The 22,237-nt window shown below is 37.7% G+C and overlaps 1 protein-coding gene across 1 annotated transcript in view; it reads right to left on the minus strand.

The window, feature by feature from the left end:
* Positions 1-22,237, minus strand: part of LOC101888362 (fizzy-related protein homolog) — a 73,756-nt gene that overhangs the window by 22,693 nt on the left and 28,826 nt on the right. The window contains exon 3 of the mRNA XM_005184240.4: positions 19,478-19,730. Within this exon, the coding sequence (XP_005184297.1) occupies positions 19,478-19,730 (253 nt within the window). The remainder of the gene's footprint in view (positions 1-19,477; positions 19,731-22,237) is intronic.

The raw sequence follows: 22,237 nt of genomic DNA on the forward strand, positions 1-22,237 counted from the left end.
GTCGTGGACCTGCATAGATAACTTTCTGTCAAAGGCTGTAGTATCCATTATGAACTTCAAATGTCAAATTTGAAATAATTCCAGTGAAAAATGTGGCTAAAATAACCAAAATACCGAATATCGAGAGGTACCGCAATATGGGGGGTATACGAAGACGTGGACCTGCAGACACAATTTTCTGTTTTAGGCTGTAGTATTCATTATGAACTTTAAATACCAAATTTTAAACAATTCCGGTGAATAATGTCGCTTAAATCATCAAAATACCGAATATCGGGATGTACCGTTATACGAGGGGCTATATGAAGACGTGGTCTTGCACAGACAATTTTCTATCTAAGTCTGTACTATCCATTATCAACTTCAAATACCAAATTTGAAACAATTCGGGTGAAAAATGCCGCTTAAATCACCAAAATACCGAAAATAGGGGGTACCGTCATATGGGGGGCTTTACGAAGACGTGGACCTACACAGACAATTTTCTGTCTTAGGATGTAGTATCTATTACGAACTTTAAATATCAAATTTGAAACAATTCCGGTGAATAGTGTCGCTAAAATCATCAAAGAACCGAATATGGGGAGGTACCGTTACATGGGGACTTTGCGAAGACGTGGACCTGCACAGACAATTTTCTTTCATATGCTGTAGTACCCATTACGAACTTCAAATGCCAAATTTGAAACAATTCCGGTGAATAATGTCGCTTAAATCATCAAAATACCGAATATCGGGAGGTACCGTTATACGGGGGGCTATATGAAGACGTGGTCTTGCACAGACAATTTTCTATCTTAGTCTGTACTATCCATTATCAACTTCAAATACCAAATTTGAAACAATTCCGGTGAAAAATGTCGCTAAAATTATCAAAATACCGAATATCGAAGGTACCGCAATATGGGGGGTATACGAAGACGTGGACCTGCAGACACAATTTTCTGTCTTAGTCTGTAGTATCCATTATGAACTTTAAATACCAAATTTGAAACAATTCCAGTGAATAATGTCGCTAAAATCACCAAAATACCGAAAATAGGGAGGTACGGTTGTATGGGGGCTATACCAAAACGTGGACACACATGGCCCATTTTCAATACCAAAAGTCCTGTAGACATAATATACATTTAAGTAAAATTTTTTCAATCTACTTCATTTCGTTCGGAAGCTAGAGTGATTTCCACAGACGTATAGAAGGACGGACCTCGCTAAATCGACATAGAATTTTATGCTGATCAAGATTTGTGAGGTCCAAAAATGTATATTTCGAGGTGTTACAAACGGAATGACAAACTTAATATACCCTCCATACTATGGTGGGGGGTATAATACATGTTAACATCGTCGGCATATTTCTAAACCCCCCCCCCCCCCAAAATATACAATTCAATTTTCAGGAAATCCCGCAATTTTTTTCTTCAATTTAATTGATTTTCCAGACATTCTGAATCCATATGCCCTCATAATCATCTTGTTGACCTCCTTGAACCGTTAACTGTTACTAAAAAAACTCCCAACATTTCTATAAATCCATAAACATTATTTGTTGGCGTTCGGTTATTGCTCTCAGTCTCTCTGTACGGCTCTCTTTGAAACTCAACCACAACAAAAAAAACCAAAATATTTTTTTAATTGAGTTTTCAAATTAAATTTCAATTTAAGAATAACTTCAAGTGCCAAAAGATAATTTAATTAAAGCTAACATTGTTGAACTTTTAAGGCATTGCTGCAGCAGTGCAGAATAAGTATAACAACAACAAGAAAAAATGATAATGATTATCACAAAACGCCAAAGCCAATGGGCTGGGGCAACCATTGTCGTCATCATTGTAATGTCGAAACTTGAGGAGTCTCAGAATCGACACTTATTTTCAATAAGGCCATTGAAAAAAAAAATTACAGGTCATTGGTCAGCTGGCGGAGTGGCTGGAATTTTGTTTTATCATCATGTTTCTTACTCTGCTGCTGCTGCTGCCGATGTAGACAACCTCTGATGTGGAATTTTTATTTAATCGAATTATTATCGAATTATTTCCTTTGGTTTTTATATAATCTGTGAAGATTTACAATGCCTATTTGGAATTTATTTCAAAGAAATTAAAAACTATTTTTAATTTTATTCGATATTATTGTGGTTTAAGTTACGAGACTTAAACTCACTGCCTTCTATGGTTGTTTGATGACTCTTACGTTATTTAAAGAAGTGGAGTGGAAAGAGTCCTTGCTAAGAAAATTTAAAGTTAATAAAGTAGACATGAGGTCTTAAAATGGAATTTTATTCCAAAATGGCGCCCAACTAATTTTTACTGTGACTGGGGTCTACGTTAGATGAAGCGAATTCACCACCATCCACAATGCCTTGACAACTCTTTGAAATTTTGGTAAGAATCCTTACTTGAATGGACTTTTTCAAGATTCGATGTAAATTCCTATAAAGTAAGGATATCAGGTTGACAATTGGGATATGTACCCAAGTGGCGCCCAATCATTATTTTAATTAGCTCTCTCTCCTGTAAGATGATGTTGTTTTGTCTAGACAATGAGATTGGTGCTCCGAGTGCGAAATGTGAGAACACTGCCGTCTATCGATATACAGGGTGAGATGCAAAAACTGCAACCAACTTCCGGCTGCTGTCATTTCTAAGCCTCTCGTCCGACAGCTGTTAAAATTATTTCAGTGACAGATCAGTATATTGTTTACAAGCGTACAAAGCATTTTGCTGAGAATTTTCCAGATAAAAAGTTATTCGTGATGGAATTCAAGCGTGATAGTGTGATTTCTTTATATTTGCCTGGGAAAACCAAAAGTGGCTATCTTTGGGGCACTCCAGCAATTAAATGTAAATAAATCTTCTGTGTCTCGTACCATCGCTCAATACCGTGATACAGGCGTAGCGTAGCCCGACGTCAGGCGACATGGACGGAAGAAAACAGAAACAGCAACATCAGTAGAAATGGTTCGAAAAGTAAAGAAGCGACTTGATCGAAACCCGTGTCGCAGTGGTGGCCGAAAAATGGCTCGTATGGCTGAACATATCACTGAACAATATTCCATTCGGCAAATATTGAAAAATGAGCTCGGGGTAAAGCCATTGAAATCCAAAAAAGTACAAGAACTTACACCGCAACAGAAAGAAAATAGACCGACTCAAAAGAGCCAAAGAGTTGCTTCGCTTGGCCGAAAATGGTGAACTGCCGAATTTGGTTTTCTCCGATGAGAAAACATTCATTGTCCAGCAGTTTGTAAACAGCCAAATGATCGTGTTCACTTGCCAAAGAGATCAGCTGAAAATTTGCACCTTCGGTTGGCCACCAGAACTCAAGTGCCGGCAATGGTTATGGTGTGGGCCGCCATAACAGCCCATGGTCGCTCTCCGCTCGTATTTGGCATCGATCGTGGCATCAGAATAAATGCAGAACAGAGTTTGGCTTGCTTGTTTGGGATACCATAGTATTTTGTTGTTGCAAAATCGTCAGGCGAATATTATCGCGAAAATATTTTGGAGAGTGTATTAAAGCCTTGGGCACGCAAACATTTTGACAGCATACCTTGGACATTCCAACAGGACTCAGCACCATCGCACTCAGCACGATGGCCACCCAAGAATGGTTACAAAATGAGGTTCCTTGCTTCATTTCCAGCGCTCAATGTCCACCAAAATCTCCGGATACCAATCCGTTGGACTATTGTGTCTGTAGTATTTTGGAAAGCATGGTTGGCACTAAAAAATACCAAAGTGTCGATCACCTCAAGCAAGCACTTGGCCGGGAATGGACAAAAATACCGCAGAGCAACATTCAGGCAGCGTGTGACGGTTCAGTCATTGGCCGTTTGAAGGCCATAATTCGTGCCAAAGGTGACCAATTCGAACAAAAATCTAAACTTATTCTAAAATTTGATGCTATTTCCGACATTTTTTGCTTTCATTCTAGAAAATTTAAAAAAAAAAATTAAGAATTATGGCGTTTGACTTTGTTGCGGTTTTTTTTTATCTCATTCTGTATTCTTGTGAACAAAATGCGGGTCCCATGTATTATCCGATTGAGATGAAATTTTTTAAACATTATTTGTTTGGCCCAAGGAAGAAACCTTTTGAAATTGGTTGGAATCGGTTCAAATTTAGATATAGCTCCCATAGAACAGTGTGGCTTGTTTGTTCGGGATACCGTAGTATTTTGTTGTTGCAAAATGGTCAGGCTTTATCCCTTTATTGTTGTTTTTATAAAAACAACGTTTGTTTATTAGTGGAGAACGATGGTAATGTTTACCAGGGGGTAAGGTTGGGAATACCTAGGTTTCGGAAAGAGCCACCCATATATATCTTCAACCGATTTCGGGTTAATTGTGCACCAAATGCCCAATATCGGTCCAAATTACCTGAATTTTGGCACATCCGACCAAATCTAGAAGCAAGTACATCAAAATTTGGTGAAAATCGGTTAATATTTAGCTTTAGCATATACGTATATGTTTCATGCGATTTGATGTTTAAGTCCCTCACATTCGTAATATGCACTCCAAAAGATCCGTAGATCTAAGGCGGGTTTCTTACGAAAAATCCATCGAGTTTGACGACCATATGTTTTAGCCAATTCACAATTTAGATGTGGATTTTTTTCGACTTGTGCCACTTCTACTCTCAACGAATGATTAGATATTCACACGTATATCAAATATAAATTGTATATAATGTTGCTGTACATGCACACATGGACAGACATGGCTATAAAATTTGATAACAATAAACATAAAATGTTACAAAAAAATCGGTTTAATAGCCATTCAACAGAACCAGTTTCAGTCTGGAGCAAACAGTGACAGATATAAACAGACTTTGGAGGGAGATACACTTTTTTTCAAGGCATAGTTTTTTGCTGAAAACAAATTTGATAAATAAACAAAAAGCGTTGATGAATGTCCATTAAAAATTAAAAACTAAAGTTGAGAGTGCTCGACAGTCAGTAAGGTATGGTTGGTCTTTTGTTGGGCCTTCTACTGAAATACTGCCGGTGCTGATGCGGGTTGTGGCGCTGCTATCTAACTCTTTATTGATCAATAATTTTCGATCAATCCAAGAATAATGAGTTCCACGTCATCGTGGTCCTCACCTCTTGTTTTGGTTTTCTTTATTTAAGCTTGGCAGTAACTACCACGCCACAAACACTTCAGTATGTCAGTCCAGCTGACAATTAAATGACACTTGAATCAATAGTCTATTTTTGTTATTCCAACCAGAGACGTTAATAGCGGAGCACAGACAATAGTCAACCAAAAATTAATGTTTGTTTTCCTAATGATATTTCATGCTAACCGGGTCTAAGCATTTTTCAGGTGCATCAAGCTTGGATCCCACCATCCAGTATGCTTTATTTTTGAAAAACAAGTTCAAAAGTATCAATCGGTTTTGCCGACATATGTATAACCTCGACATATGAATTCTGTTATGATTATTCAAATTGTTAACCCTCTATGGAGGGGGGTTCCGAAGGTATGGACCTAAATAAATAAGATATAAATATTGCAACGTTCCTGAACTATTTGGACTATATTGGTTATATTGGTCACTTTCTTCACTTTAGAGATTTTTTTTAAATGGGCGTGAGGTACCAGATTTAGTCGACCGAAGTATTTCATTTTCATACTTCATCTAATACAGATAAAAATATTGGTATGGGCAAAATTACAAGAATATCGAACATTTATTTCCAATTTTAGGCGAAATCGTAAATTCCATATTCATCTCAGGAATCTGGTTGAGAGACATAAATTAAGATATAGCAAGTTGTGAAGAATCGCTGACTTATTTCGCAATTTATGACAGATAAAAGTATTGAAAATTGTGACCCTGTGTGGGTGAGGTATCAGAAGGGTTTCGCAGACATATATAGCATCTTCACAACAGATCTTGTGTTTGCAAAAATGTTGTCAAAAATGTCTGTTTCTTTGAGCGTTTTGTTTCTCAAAATCTCGAACCCTATGTGGGGGAGGTACCAAAAGGAATAGTCCGATCTCTACCATGTTTATAACAGATATTGTGTTGATGCAAATATTGAGATGTACCGAGTTCGGAATTGGATCGGATATTGATTTCGCCTTTTATGAGCTTCTTGGATATTCAAAATTTTGACCCTCTGAGGGGGCGGTAGCAGAATGAGTGGACCGACATATCCCAACTTCACAGCAGATCTTGTATTAAAAGAAATAATAATGTGTGTAATACGAAGAGTGTGTAATACGAAGAGAACCGGATGCTTATTTCGGATTTTATAATTGTTTTGGTTATTCAAAACATTGACCCTTTGTGGGGGAGGTACCAGAAGGAATGGACCGATTTCTAGCATCTTTATAACAGATCTTGTATTGATGGAAATATTGAAATGTGCCAAGTCTGAATGGAATCGGATGTTAATTGCGTGTTTTATGAGCTTCATGGGTATTGACCCTTTATTGACCCTTTAAGGTGGAGTTAACAGAAGGAGTGGACCGATATATTCCATCTTTTTAACAGATCTTGTGTTGACGAAAATATTGAGATGTACCAAGTGAGAATAGAATCGGATGTTAATTCGCTGTTTTATGAACTTATTGGATCTTCAAAATGTTGACCCTCTGTGAGGGCGGTAGCAGAAGGAGTGGACCGACATATCCCAACTTCACAGCAGATCTTGTTTTCGTAGAAATAATGGGATGTGTGTAATACGAAGAGAACCGCATGATTATTTCGGATTTTATAATCGTTTTGGTTATTCAAAACATTGACCCTTTGTGGGTGCAGGTACCAGAAGGAATGGGCCGATTTCTAACATCTTTATAACAGAGCTTGTGTTGAGAGAAATATTGAGATGTGCCAAGTCTGAATGGAATCGGATGTTAATTGCGTATTTTATGAGCTTCATGGGTATTGACCCTTTATTGACCCTTTAAGGTGGAGTTAACAGAAGGAGTGGACCGATATATTCCATCTTTTTAACAGATCATGTGTTGACGAAAATATTGAGATGTACCAAGTGAGAATAGAATCGGATGTTAATTCGCTGTTTTATGAACTTATTGGATCTTCAAAATGTTGACCCTCTGTGGGGGCGATACCAAAAAGGAGTGGACCGACATATCCCAACTTCACAGCAGATCATGTATTAGTAGAAATAATAGGATGTGTGTAATATGAAGAGAACCGGATGCTTATTTCGGATTTTATAATCGTTTTGGTTATTCAAAAAATTAACCCTTTGTGAGGGAGGTACCAGAAGAAATAGTCCGATCTCTACCATCTTTATAACAGATCTTGTGTTGATATAAATATTGAGATGTGCCAAGTCTGAATGGAATCGGCTGTTAATTGCGTGTTTTATGAGGTATTCAAAATATTGGCCCTTTGAGGGGGAAGTGCCAGAAGGAGTGGACGGATATATTCCATCTTCACACCAGACCTTGGGTTAATAAAAATATAGTGATGTCTTTAATTTGAAGACAATCGAACTCTTACATCACATTTTATAAGAGTTGTAATTATTCATAATTGTGACAGTTTGGAGGGGAGGTACATGATGGATTGGACCGATATTGTCCATTTTTGCACCTGACCTAGCACTGATGTAAATATTTGGATTTGCAAAGTTGGAGCAAAATCGGATTATACTTTCTCTTTTTCTGTGCAGTAAAAATTTCGACTTTATTTGTGGGAGGTACCAGAAGGAGAGGACGGGTATGGCCCATCTAAGTTTGATAATAATATTACCATGTATTAAGTGTGAACAAAATCGGGTACTCCCTTCGATAGTGTATTTTGTTAGTAGGCAGGATGGGCCATGTCGGTCCATGTTTTCGTATAGCCCCCATATAACTGTACCTCCCGATATTCGGAATTTTTATGATTTTACAGACATCATTCACCCGAATTGTTTCAAATTTCATCAAAATACCGAATATAGAGAGGTATCTTAATATCGGGGCTATACGAAGACGTGGACTTGCACGGACAATTTTCTGTCACAGGCTGTAGTACCCATTAGGAACATCAAATACAAAATTTTAAACTATTTCGGTAAATATTGTACCTAAAATCGTCAAAATACCGAATATAGGGAGGTACTGACATATATGGTGCCTATACGATGTCCTGGACCTGCATAGACAAATTTCTGTCATAGACTTTAGTTCCTATTACGAACTCTAAATAGGAAATTTGAAGCAATTCTGGTGAATAATTTTGCTAAAATCATCAAAATACCGAATATTGGGAGGTACCGTTATATAGGGGATATACGATATCGTGGACCTATATAAATATTTCTTTTACAAGGCGTAATGAGCTTAGAAAGACATTCTAGTATGAATTTTTAGACAATTCCATTTGAATGTATCATTAAAATATCGAATATAGGGAGGTACCGTTATATGGGGGCTATACTCCGATATCGTGGACCTATATAGACAATACTCTTCCAAGGGATTAACTACTCGGAAGGAACTCCTTGTGTGGAAATTCAGACATTTCCATCAAAAATGTGGGTAAAATCATCAAAATACCGAATATCGGGAGGTACCGTTATATGGGGGATATACGATATCGTGGACCTATATAGAAAATTCTCTTACAGGCGGTAAAGTATCCACATAGAACTCCTTGTGTAGAATTTCAGACAATTCTATGGAAAAATGTGCCTAAAATCGTCAAAATACCGAATATTCGGGGGTACCGTTATAGGGGGCCTATACTTCGATATCGTGGACCGATATAGCCCATTTTCGAACTAGACCTGCCTGTAGATAAAAGACTGATCTGTGCAAAATTTTAGCTTCCTATCTTTAGTTCTTTTCGATTCTAGAGTCTGATGTCTAAAATTATTATTTCGATGAGTTCCAAACGTAATTGCGAACTTAATATACCTTCCATACTCTGCATAATGGAGGGTATAAATATGACACGCCTTAGTCTGAGTTACGAATTGTGTTCTTAGAAATATACCTTCCCTTTTAAATACTCCCTTTTTGGTTACTTTTTATGACAAAATATTATTAAAAAAAACACTTATGCTACCTTCGCGCTCAAAGGCTCGCATCAAATGATGTTTGCAATAAATTCCGATTTTTATATTCCAAAACGTTTGTGGATTTTCGAAAATAAATGTATGTTAATGTCATCAACAATGGTAATCATGAAGATGAATGTCGCTGTTGATAATTATGACGACGCAGATGATGTGTGGTGTCGTCGTGAGTGAATATCTTTGGCAGGCGGCAACAAGTTCGGCTTATTTAAGTCTTATTATTATCTAGAAAATTATTAATCATCTGTATTTCGTTTTCTCGTTTTTAGCATGTGCCAATGACATTATGTTATGCCGCGCTTGCGATAGCATACAAAATTGAAATGAACTTTAGGGATTATCAAATGTGGGAGAGAGAGATAGGAGAGGAGAGGTGAGGAGAGGATAGGTTTGACAGTGGTTTGGAAAAGATGGCAATGTGTGGCAAATTCAGAGATATTTTTTTAACGAAAACAACAGAAACAGCAACATCAGCAGAAATGTTTCGAAAAGTAATGAAGCGACTTGATCGAAATCCGCTTCGCAGTGCCCGAAAAATGGCTCCTGAGCTGAACATATCGCAATATTCCATTTGGCAAATATTGAAAAAATGAGCTCGGGGTAAATCCATTGAAATTCCAAAAAGTGCAAGTACTTACACCGCAACAGAAAGAAAATAGACTCAAAAGAGCTGAAGAGTTGCTTCCCTTGGCCAAAAGTGGTGAACTGACGAATTGGGGTTTCTCCGATGAGAAAATATTCATTGTCCAGCAGTTTGTAAACAAACAAAATGATCGGGTTTACCTGCCAAAGGGGTCAGCTGAAAATGTCCACCTTCCCAAAACTCAAGCGCCTCCGGTAACGGAGGTACCGTTATATGGGGGGCCATACGAAGACGTGGACCTGCACAGACACTTTTCCGTCTTAGGCTGTAGTATCCATGGCGAACTTCAAATAGCAAATTTGAAATAATTCCGGTGAATAATGTCGGTAAAATCACCAAAATACCGAAAATCGGGAGGTACCGTTATGTGAGGGCTATACGAAAACGTGGCCCGGTGATGGTGTGGGCCGCCATAACAGCCGATGGTCGCTCTCCCCTCGTATTAATCGAGCGTGACATCAAAATAAATGCAAAATATTATCGCGAAAATATTCTGAAGGGCGTATTAAAGCCTTGGGCTCGCACACATTTTGGCCGCAGAACAGAACTCAGCACCATCGGCCACCCAAGAATGTTTACAAAATGAGGTTCCTCGCTTCATTTCCAGCTCCACCAATGGCCACCGAAATATCCGGATACCAATCCGTTGGACTATTGTGTCTGGAGAACTTTTGGAAAGCAATGTTGGCACTAAAAACTACCAAAGTGTCGATCACCTCAAGCAAGAGCTTCGCCGGCAATGGGCCAAAATACCGCAGAGCAATATTCGGGCTGCGTTTCATTGGCCGTTTGAAGGCCATAATTCGTGCCAAATGTGACCAATTCGACGAAATCTTAAATTATTCTAAAATTTGATGCTATTTCCGAACATTTTTTGCTTTCATTCAATAAAATTTAAAAAAAATGTAAAAATTATGCCGTTTGACTTTGTTGCAGTTTTTATACCCTCCACCATAGTATACCCTCCTTAAGTTTGTTATTCCGCTTGTAACACCTCGAAATATACATTTTAGACCCCACAAAGTATTCTTGATCAGCATAAAATTCTATGTCGATTTATCAATGTCCGTCCGTCTATCCGTCTGTCCATCTGTGGAAATCACTCTAGCTTCCGAACGAAATGAAGTTAGTTGATAAAAATTTACTCAAATGTGTATTATGTCTGCAGGACTTTTGGTTTTGAAAATGGGCTATGTAGGTCCACGTCTTCGTGTAGCCCCCACATAACTGTACCCCTCGATATTCGGTATTTTGATGATTTTAGCGACATTATTTACCGGAATTGTTTCAAATTTGGTATTTGAGACTTACTTACATTTAAATGCTGGAGTGCTCTAACGATAACCACTTGTGGTTTACCAGCCAAATATAAACAAATCTCACTATCCCGCTTAAATTCCATTACGAATATCTTTTTTTCTGGAAAATTCTCACCAAAATGCTTTTGTAGGTTTGCAAACAATATATTGAGCTGTCACTGGAATAATTTTAACAGCTGTCGGACGAGGGGCTTAGAAGTGGCAGCAGTCTGAAGTCGGTTGCAGTTTTTTCATCTCACCCTGTATGTCTTGTATTTGTTGAACCTTGGGAACCTAGCGAAACATAATGACGAATGTGGAACCACATCAGGCGTCGTCTGAGGAATTCATTGTTGAATTCATTGCTTTTCCCAAATAAAGCTACCCCACTCCCACCAAATGCACTGTAATTCTGTACACATTCTTTCACAATGATGGGCATTCCTCAAAAATCAAAATCGGTCTTGCAATAATTTCCAAAACCAAAAAGAATCACACTTCTCATTTGTTTTTGTTTTTTTTTTTATTTTATTTATTCTGATTGTCAAATTACGCATGGGTATTTTGATCTGATACGAATCGGAGAAGTGTGGGAGAGGCATTGTGTGTGTGTGAAGATGATTGCTGTTCTTTTTGTGAAACCACCGCACAACGACCACAATCTGATGATGATGACAACCTGCTTCATTGCTACTAAGAGGAGGTCTGATGAGAAAGAACCATTGTTGTTATTGCTGTCCATGTCTCAATTGCTTTTGAATGCCAGCAAAAAAACAAGAAAACGAAGTGATACCTTCCAAAAAATTTGTCAAGATACAAATAATGTAAGTACGGCGATAAATTGAACAAATTGTGTGTGGGTGCAGATTTCACTTCAGTGTCGTGTGGTGGAGGCCAAGTAGAAAACCAATTTTGGAGGGCTTTGTGACAGACATATACTAAATGGAAATTTGTGTGCGGTGCGTGTTACAGAGGAAAAAGCAAAAGTAAATTTACGCAACGGAAATTCCATTTGAGACCCATTTCATCATTTGTTTTAATATGTTTTGTTACAAATTGTCAGAAAATGCTAAAAAAGTAATAGGAAACAGTTGGAAGTCTTAATTGACGAAAAAAATTAAGGTCACTTTAAAAACGAGTAAAAAACATAAAGTTCGGCAGGGCAGAACTTGGAATACCCTCCACCATTTGCAACGAATTTGCCAATTAAAAAAAAACCTTAAAAAATTCTGATAAAATCTTAAAAATACCGAATGTAGCCGTTATATAGCGACTATACGACGACGTGGACCTGCATAGGCAACTTTGTCATAAGCCATAACAATACTCAAATGCGAAACTTGAAAAAAATTCGGTGATTAATGGAGGTACCGGACTATACGAAGACGTGGACCTGCACAGACAATTTTCTGTCATAGGCTGTAGTATCTATTACGAACTTCAAATACCAAATTTGAAATAATTCTGGTGAATAATGTCGCTAAAATCATCAAAATACCGAATATCGGGACGTACCGTTATATGGGGGCTATACGAAAACGTGGACCTGCACCGACAATTTTCTGTCATAGGCTGTAGTATCCATTACGAACTTCAAATACCAAATTTGAAACAATTCCGGTGAATAATGTCGCTAAAATCATCAAAATACCGAATATCGGGGGTACCGTTATATGGGGGCTATACGAAGATGGGGACCAGCACAGACAATCTTCTGTCATAGGCTGTAGTATCCATTACGAACTTCAAATAGCAAATTTAAAACAAAACATCGCTAAAATCATCAAAATACCGAAAATCGGGAGGTACCGTTATGTGAGGGATATACGAAAACGTGGCCCTACATGACCCATTTTCTGTAACAAAAGTCCTGCAGACATAATATACATTTGAATAAAATTTTATCAAAATTTTTCATTTCGTTCAGAAGCTAGAGGGATTTCCACAGACGTATAGACGGACGGACTTCGCTAAATCGACATTGAATTTTATTCCGATCAAGAATATATATACTGTGTGGGGTCTAAAGTGTAATATACCCTCCATATTATGGTGGAGGGTATAAAAATGTACTGTACCGGTAAGAAGCTATTTGAGAGTTCTCTATGAGCTAGCTGAAGAGTTTTCTATAAGCTAGCTGGTCTCTCTATAGGTTTGCTGAATGGCCAGTTGATCTCTATATAGGCCTTACGGCCAGATAATCTCCCACTACACTGGGTGACGAAAGAGTCTCTCACTAGACCAAAGAATCTCTCCCTAGACAAGCTGGAAGGTCAAAAAGCCTCTCACAGGAGACAAACTGGAGCTCCTCTGAAAAGAAAAGAGCTGGAGAGCCAATGATCTTCTCACTGGACACTAGCTACCCACTAGATTTGAAAATCCCAATTAACTCCATTTTATCAGTCCTGTATTAGTTTTAAGCCGTACTAGTGCAAAATGTGTCCATAAGTAATGCGAAGGGAACCAATTGACACTTTTTTGTCCCCAAGTAAAAGAAAAGGCGACAGTTGCGAATAAATAAAAAATCACCACCAAAAGACCATCCAACTGTATACTTGGGATTATGTAGAGGTTAGTCTTTGGTCACTGGTATATGACGGTAAATCTCGAACTAGTATAGTACCATCTACAGGTAATGCAAAGGGAGTCAATTGGTTACCTCGTATGACATCCCCATGTTATAGTTTACACTTGTTTGCACTATGAGGGGTCTAGTTACTGTAACCCTGAGGAACTAGTTACTGTAACCCTGAGAATCGACGAGATTCCGGTGCCCTACTGGTCCACGTTGCTAGCGGGTAGGGAGAGAGAGTCTCATTAGACACGAGCTAGAGGATCAGGGAATTAATAAATGTAAACTAAAGATCCCTGTCTCGCAGACCAGTTTTCATTTCTGTCCTTCAAAGTGTATGACAAATCTCTGTTTGTTCTCTATTACTCCCTTTCTCTCTCCCTCGCTCTATCTCTCTATATCACTCGGTATGTGTTTCCCCCTTTTAAAATCTTATATGTTTTTAATCAAAACCCATAGCATATAAATCGTCATCAAAAAAACACATGTTTTTTGTTGATGTCTTTCACCTGTTTGTTTTGGGTCAACATGAATGTCTAACCTTTTTTTCTGTTTACATTAATACAAGTTGAAGATATTAGTGGAAGATGGAGATGATGATGATGACTGTGGAAATAACAAAATAAAAAATCCAGTTTCTCGGCGAACGCTGACCTCAAAAGAAACAAGTCAATCTAATGTTTTTGTCGGCCATAAAAAAAAACAAACATAAAAATGCCGTTCTCTCTTTCCGCCCCTCTCTCTCACACTCTCTTTCATTAACTCTCCACAAATTAGACAATAGTTAAACTGGTTTCGCTTTTATTCCAATCAAATGAAATAGATGAAAACCAATGAAAAGAAGAAGAAAATGATGATGAAGAAAAGGAAAAAGAAAAAACCCACACACACACATACCCACATAAAATGTTACTCTGCCAAAGAAAGCAACTTGTTGGATGGATAGAGAAATGGAGGGCTCACTGCTATACCGAACCAAGTCATGAAAAATAAAAAATGCCGAAACTAGTGCCAATGTCCCCGCATATGGCAAATCTGTTTACTCTGTAAAGCACAATGTCAAAAAGTGTTTCGTTCCAAAGATAACGTTAAAAAACCTAAGTCCACGACTGTCATTTTCGTTTTTATTCAAAGCAAAAATGAACCAAGTCAGTGTGTTTCACTTTGAATCAGCGTATATATAGATATCAGCAATGATTCAATGTTGATTTAGTGATGTCCATCCGTCTGTCTGTCCATCTGTGGAAATCACTTTAGCTTCCGAGGCGTTTGTAGTAGGTTGATAAAATTTACTCAGATGTGTGTTTGGTCCACAGGGCTTTTGGTATTGGAAATGATCGGTATTTTGATGACTTTAATGACATTATTTACCAATTTTTTTCATATTTCGTATTCGGTATTATGATGTTTTTGCGATATTATTTACCGGATTTTTTCAAGTTTCCTATTTGAATATTGTAATGGACTATGACAAAACTTGCTGTGCAGGTCCACTTTTTCGTATATACCCCCATATTACGATAACTCTCTATATTCGGTATTTTTATGATTTTTAAATGTATTTTTTAATATCCAAATCCTTTCCAAATGGTAGAGGGTATTCAAAGATCGGCCCGACCGAACTTACTGATTTTTTATTTGATATACTTTACCTAATACACATTAAATATTAGTATGGGCACAATTACAAGAAAATCGTACATTATTCCATATTCATCTCATGTTTCTGGTTGAGAGAAATATTTAGATATAGCAAGTTGTAAAGAATCATCGACTTGTTTCGCAAGTTATGACAGATAAAGGCATTGAAAATTGTGACCCCTTGTGGGTGATGTACCGGAAGGGGTTCGCAGATATATTCCATCTTCACAACAAATATTGTGTTAGCGAAAATGTTTGTATGTGTGAAATCTAAAGGGAGTAGGATGATTATTTCGTTTTCTTTCAGTTTTGTTTTTCAAAATCTTAAACCCTGTGTGGGAAGGTACCAGAAGAAATGGTCCGATCTCTACCATCTTTATAACAGATCTTGTGTTGAAGGAAATTTTGAAATGTACCCAATCTGAATGAAATCGAATAATATCGCGTCTTATGAGCTTCATGGATATTCAAAATGTTGACCCTTTGTGGGGATGATACCAGAGGTAGTGGAGCGATATATTCCATATTCACAGCAGAGCGTGGTTTAATAAAAATATTCTGATCTGTGTAATTTGAACACAATCGGAAAATTTCATCACATTTTATAAGAGTTATAATTATTCAAAATGTTTACCCTTTGTGGGGGAGGTACTTGTTGGAATGGACCACTGGAGCACTGACCGAATAAGGATAACTTTCGAATATGTGATGAACTTAACATGAAAATAAAATTCGATAAAGACGAAAATACAAATTTAATTTGGCAAAAGGAACTTCACTTAAAAGCAGCACAGCTAGCTCGAGACTCACTGAATACAGAAGTGCCATCTGATGAGCACTATTTCTGTACTTTCGACATTCAAAAAGCATTGCCTTTTCCAAAGCTATCAACATCAGTTGCTTATTACAAGCGGAACATCAACTATATTTAGTCATAAAATGAACAATTTATTTATTTTTTTGACTTGGTTCGCTTTAGCTGTAAAATCTTCAAATTTTATTCAGAGTAATAACGAACCAAAGCAGGTTTTTTGTTTTTGAATATTTTTTTTAGTAATATATTTAAATTATTTTTCTTTTAACTTTATATCATTAGTTAATTTTGAATATAGACTTTTACATTTTCTTTTGGTAGACTAAAATATTGCTTCCAGAATTTAATTGCAGTACATTTACTTTACCTCTAAATATCTTGGAATTATGTTTTTATGACTTAGTTCGGTATAGCTGTGAGCCCTTCAAATGTACCTCCAATCAAAGAAAAATGTGACGTTACAACATCAAATTGCTCAAATCACACTCAATGACAGACAGGTAGGTAGAGAAACGTCACAAAGCCATGCAATGAAATACCTACAGGTGTCGATACACCATCAGTTGGGTAGTCATGGTGGTAGTGGTTTAGTTTTTCCAAGTTTTCCATATTTTGTTGTTGTTATTTTCTTATGGATTATAACACATTTTCCTTCTTCGATGGTATGTGAGAGACATGGAAGAAGTGAGAGAAGGAGGGGGGAGGATGAGGGAATCTAGTTTTCTATTATTCTAACAACCTGTTGTTGGTGTTAGTAACCGAGAGAAACAAATACAAGGCGAGAGAGAGAGAGGGCTGTTAAGCTAACGGTTTTTCATCAAAGAAGAAAAAAAGAAGAACAGAAAAACGTGCTAGTTTACACGTGGTTTCAAGAGAGGAAAGGGGTTTGGATAATATTCAATACCCCAATCAAATAGACTTTAAGAATATGTCTATAGAGACCAGCCGGGCTTTACCTCACCTGTATCAACCAGCTCGTTCATAAAGACCAACTGACATCCATAAAGACTAACTGGCATCCAGCCTGGACTTCAGTTGTTAACACAAGCGGCGGCCATGGTGATGGTGTGGGCCGCCATAACAGCCGATGGTCGCTCTCCGCTCGTATTAAACGACCGTGGCACCAGAATAAATGCCGAATATTATCGCGAAAATATTCTGGAGGGTGTATCCAAAGCCTTGGGCACGCAAACATTTTGGCCGCAGACTTGGACATTCCAACAGAACTCAGCACCATCGCTCTCAGCACGCTCAGCATCCAAGAATGGTTAAAAAATGAGGTTCCTCGCTTCATTTCCAGCGCACAATGGCCACCAAAATCTCCGGATACCAATCCGTTGGACTATTGTGTCCAGAGTATTTTGGAAAGCAAGGTTGGCACTAAAAAATACCAAAGTGACGTTCACCTCAAGCAAGCGCTTCGCCGGGAATGGGCCAAAATATCGCAGAGCAACATTCGGGGAGCGTGTGACGGTTCAGTCATTAGCCGTTTGAAGGTCGTGCCAAAGGTGACCAATTGGAACAAATTTAAACTTATTCTAAAATTTGATGCTATTTCCGACATTTTTGCTTTCATTCAATGAAATTTAGAAAAAAAATGTAAAAATTATGGCTGTTTTTATACCTTTCACCATAGTGTGGAGGATATATAAAGTTTGTCATTCCGTTTGTAACACCTCGAAATATACATTTTAGACCACACAAATCTTGATCAGCATACAATTCTATGTCGATTTAGCGTTGTCCGTCCTTCTAAACGTCTGTGGAAATCACTCTAGCTTCCGAACGAATTGAAGTGGATTGATAAAATTTTGCTCAAATGTATATTATGTCTGCAGGACTTTTGGAATTTAAGATGGGCAATGTAGGTCCACGTTTTGGTATAGCCCCATCTAACGGTACCTCCCTATATTCGGTATTTTGATTATTTTAGCGACTATTTTCATCGAAATTCTCTCAAATTTTATATTTGAAGTTCGTAATGATTACTACAGCCTAGCACATAAAATTGTCTATGCAGGTACACGTCTTCGTAAAGCCCCCATATAGCGACATTATTCTCCGGAATTGTTTCAAATTTAGCATTTGAAGTTCGTAATATATGTTACAGCCTATAACAGGAGATTGTCTGAGTAGCTCCACGTCTTCGTATAGAACCCATATAACGGTACCTCTCGATATTCGGTATTTTGATGATTTGAGTGACATTATTCACCGGAATTGTTTCAAATTAGGTATTTGATGTTCGTAATGGATGCTTCAGCCTGTGACAGAAAATTGTCTATGCAGGTCCAGGTCTTCGTATAGCTCCGGCACCAACCGATATTCGATATTTTGATGATTTTAGCTACATTATTCACCGTTTATTTCGAGTTTCGAAATTTAATGGTTGGTAATGATAATGGCTTGTGACAGAAGTTACCTATGCAGGTGCATGTCGTCGTGCAGACCCTAATATAACAGCTACATTCGTTATTTTTAAGATTTTAACAGAATTTTTAACGGATTTTATTGTTTTTGAGAATTGCCAAATTCGTTCCAAATGGTGGAGGGTGTTAAAAATTCGGCCCGGTCGAACTTACAGTTTTTTACTTGTTTTTATCTCACCCTGTAGACCCCTCCTGTTCGTCCATAAAATCACCCTCCATTTGGTCTAAAACTACGCTTTTCCATCGAACTCGTCTACAAAGACTCCCTTCAACTCGCTTTAAAATGACTTCCTCCTCCCGCTGGTCTATAAAGTCCCCACCCTTCTTCTGCTATTCTATTCATAAAAATGAAAAACTTTTTTTTTCATTTTACATCAGAACAAAGAAGAGATAAGGTTCAATTCTTACAGACAAAACCAAGAAGCAAACAAAAACAAAAGAAAATAAATCACAAAAAAAACAAAACCAAAATTGAGTTATTTATAATTTTAAAGTAGCAACAACAACAACAATAAATAAACATATCCACAATTGCTTGCATGTTTTCCATCTTTTGTGTTCGGAACTATGGAAAAAGAAAAGAAAAACTATCATTTCATAGAGAACAACAACAACAGCAACGGATGGAAAATAATTTTAATCAGAATAGGAATTTGATTTCACGGCTTGTGGCACGAGAAGAACATGAAATGCAAGAAGCAGCAAATTGTCAGTCATGAGACATGATCATGCAATTGAAACTGCAGATCCAAAGACAAAATGGAAAAAAAATAACAAAAAATCAAAACTCATAAAAATTCAATAGGAAAATTTCAAAAAAAGGGTTTTGGATGGTTGGTCATTGGCCTTCCTCCAGCTACTCGCGTAGTCAAGTCACTCAGCTGTGAAATGTGCATTTGTAATTTTTTTTTTCGTTCTGGTGGACAATTATAAATTCTGTCTAAATCTATTTTCGGCTCCACCTTAGCCATTTGGCTAACTTATTTTAATGGCTAATTGAAGTTTTAAGTCTAGCGACCGACTTACCTGTTTCGTGGGTGATTGGTATTTGAAGAGACTCCTCTTGGCGGTCGGCGTATATGCATTCTCATTGCGCTCATCACTGATGGCCTTTACATCCTCAATGGCCGTGCCCAGTAGTTCATTTTTCAGCAGACACGAATATGCCAAACTGTCACGGGCCGTTTCACCGCAGTCCCTTTGCTTTTTACTCGTCTGTGGTGAGTTTTCATTTGATTTATTTATTGAAGCGAAATTTGTTTGCCAATTATTGTTTGCTCTGCAAAGGGAAGAGGGGGGAAAAAAGCAAAAAATTAATAATCGAAAAAATAATATTAAAGTGGCAAATTATAGGGTCTGTGGAAATCACTCTAGCTTCCGAACTAAATGAAGTAGATTGATAAAATTTTACTCAAATGTGTATTATGTCTGCAGGACTTTTGGTATGGAAAATGGGTGATGTAGGTCCTCGTTTTAGTATAGGCCCCATATAATGCTACCTCCCTATTATCGGAATTTTGATAATTTTAGCGACATTATTCTCCGGAATTGTCTCAAATTTGGTATTTGAAGTTCGTAATGGGTACTACAGCCTAAGACAGGAAATTGTCTGTGCAGGTCCACGTCTTCGTATAGCCCCCATACAACCGTACCTCCCTATTTTCGGTTTTTTGACGATTTTAGCGACACTATTCACCGGAATTATTTCAAATTTGGTAAATGAAGTTCGTAATGGGTACTACAGCCTATGACAGAAAATTGTCTGTGCAGGTCCACGTCTTCGTATAGCCCCTATACTTTGATGATTTTAGCGTCATTATTCACCGGAATTGTTCCAAATTTGGTATTAGAAGTTCGTAATGAGTACTACAGCCTATGACAGAAAATTGTCTATGCAGGTCCACGTCTTCGCATATACCCTAATATAACGGCCACATTCGGTATTTTTAAGATTTAAGAATTTTTCATGGATTTTTTTTTTCTGAAAATTGCCAAATTCGTTCCAAATGGAAGAAGGTATTCAAAGATCGGCCCGAATGAAAGCAACAAATGTCCAAAAAATAGCATCAAATTTCAGAATAAGTTTAGATTTATTCGAATTGGTCAACTTTGGCACGAATTATGGCCTTCAAACGGCCAATGAAACCGTCACATGCTGCCCGAATGTTGCTCTGCGTTATTTTGGCCCATTCCCCGCGGAGCGCTTGCTTGAGGAGATCGACACTTTGGTATTTTTTTGCTTTCCAAAATACTCCAGACACAATAGTCCAACGGATTGGTATCCAGAGATTTTGGTGGCCATTGTGCACTGGAAATGAAGCGAAGAACCTTATTTTGTAACCTGAGCCCTGTCGGATTGTCGAAGGTCTGCGGCAAAAATGTTTGCTTGCCCAAGGCTTTAATACACCCTCCAGAATATTTTCGCGATAATATTTGGCATTTATTCTGATGCCACGGTCGATTAATACAAGCGGAGAGCGACCATCGGCTATTATGGCGGCCCATACCATCACCATGGCCGGCGCTTGAGTTCTGGTGGCCAACTGAAGGTGCACATTTTCAGCTGACCTCTTTGGCAATAAACTGCTGGACAACGAATGTTTTCTGATCAGAGAAAACCAAATTCGGCAGTTCACCACTTTCGGCCAAGCGAAACAACTCTTTAGCTCTTTTGAGGCTATTTTCTTTCTGTTGCGGTGTAAGTTCTTGCACTTTTTGGAATTTCAATGGCTTTACCCCGAGCTCATTTTTCAATATTTCCGAATGGAATATTGCGAGCCATTTTTCGGCCACTGCAACGTGGGTTTCGATCAAGTCGCTTCTTTATTTCTCGAACCATTTCTGCTGACGTTTTCTTCCGACCACTTCCTTGACGTCGGGCTACGCTACCACGGTATCACGGTGACGAGCGAGGGTTCGAGACACAAAAGATTTATTCACATTTAAATGCTGGAGTGCTCTATAGCTACTTGTGGTTCTCCAGTCAAATATAAAGAAATCACACTATCACGCTTGAATTCCAAAACGAATAACTTTTTTTCTGGAAAATTCTCACCCAAAATGCTTTTGGAGGCTTGTAAACAATATTATGAGCTGTCGCTGAAATAATTTTAACAGCTGTCGGACGAGTGGCTTAGAAATGACAGCAGTCTGAAGTTGGTTGCAGTTTTTTCATCTCACCCTGTAGCTATCAGAAAAGAGCTTTAGTAGGATGAAATAAGAAAATCTTTAGCAGCTCTCCTATTGATGAAAGTCTTTAATTTAAAGTTTTCCTCAAATACGTCAAGCAGAATTTATAGACGAAAAGGAGGTAACCTTTACTTGGACAAAAAAGAGGTCCTTGTGGACTATAAGAAAGTAGCCTTTACAACAAAACCTGAAATTCCACAAACCCTGGGTTAAAATTCACGAAATTTAAAGTCAATATCCTCGCTGTTTTAAACTTCATTTCCCATATAATTACAAACTTAAATTACGACTTTATTTAAATAAGTTACTCACTAAGCAGGAAAGAAAGCTCCGATAAACTTCATTTGAAATGGGTGTGTGGTTAAGAGAAAAAAAAACAGACCCAATAACATTCAACGCCAAAAGAACCTTTTTTAAATTACTGGCATTCTCCATCAGCAGCAACAGCAACAACAACAACAGAAAAAAAACATTTTTAACGGAAGTTGACACTATGACGGCTTCATGATTCAATTGGAAACATTAACCCACCACCGGTAAATTCTGTTACCTCAAAACACACAGGTGGAATGCAAATCCAAATGTAAATGTTGTCGT

This window comes from Musca domestica, unplaced genomic scaffold (assembly GCF_030504385.1).
Source record: "Musca domestica strain aabys unplaced genomic scaffold, Musca_domestica.polishedcontigs.V.1.1 13, whole genome shotgun sequence".
NCBI lineage: Eukaryota > Metazoa > Arthropoda > Insecta > Diptera > Muscidae > Musca > Musca domestica.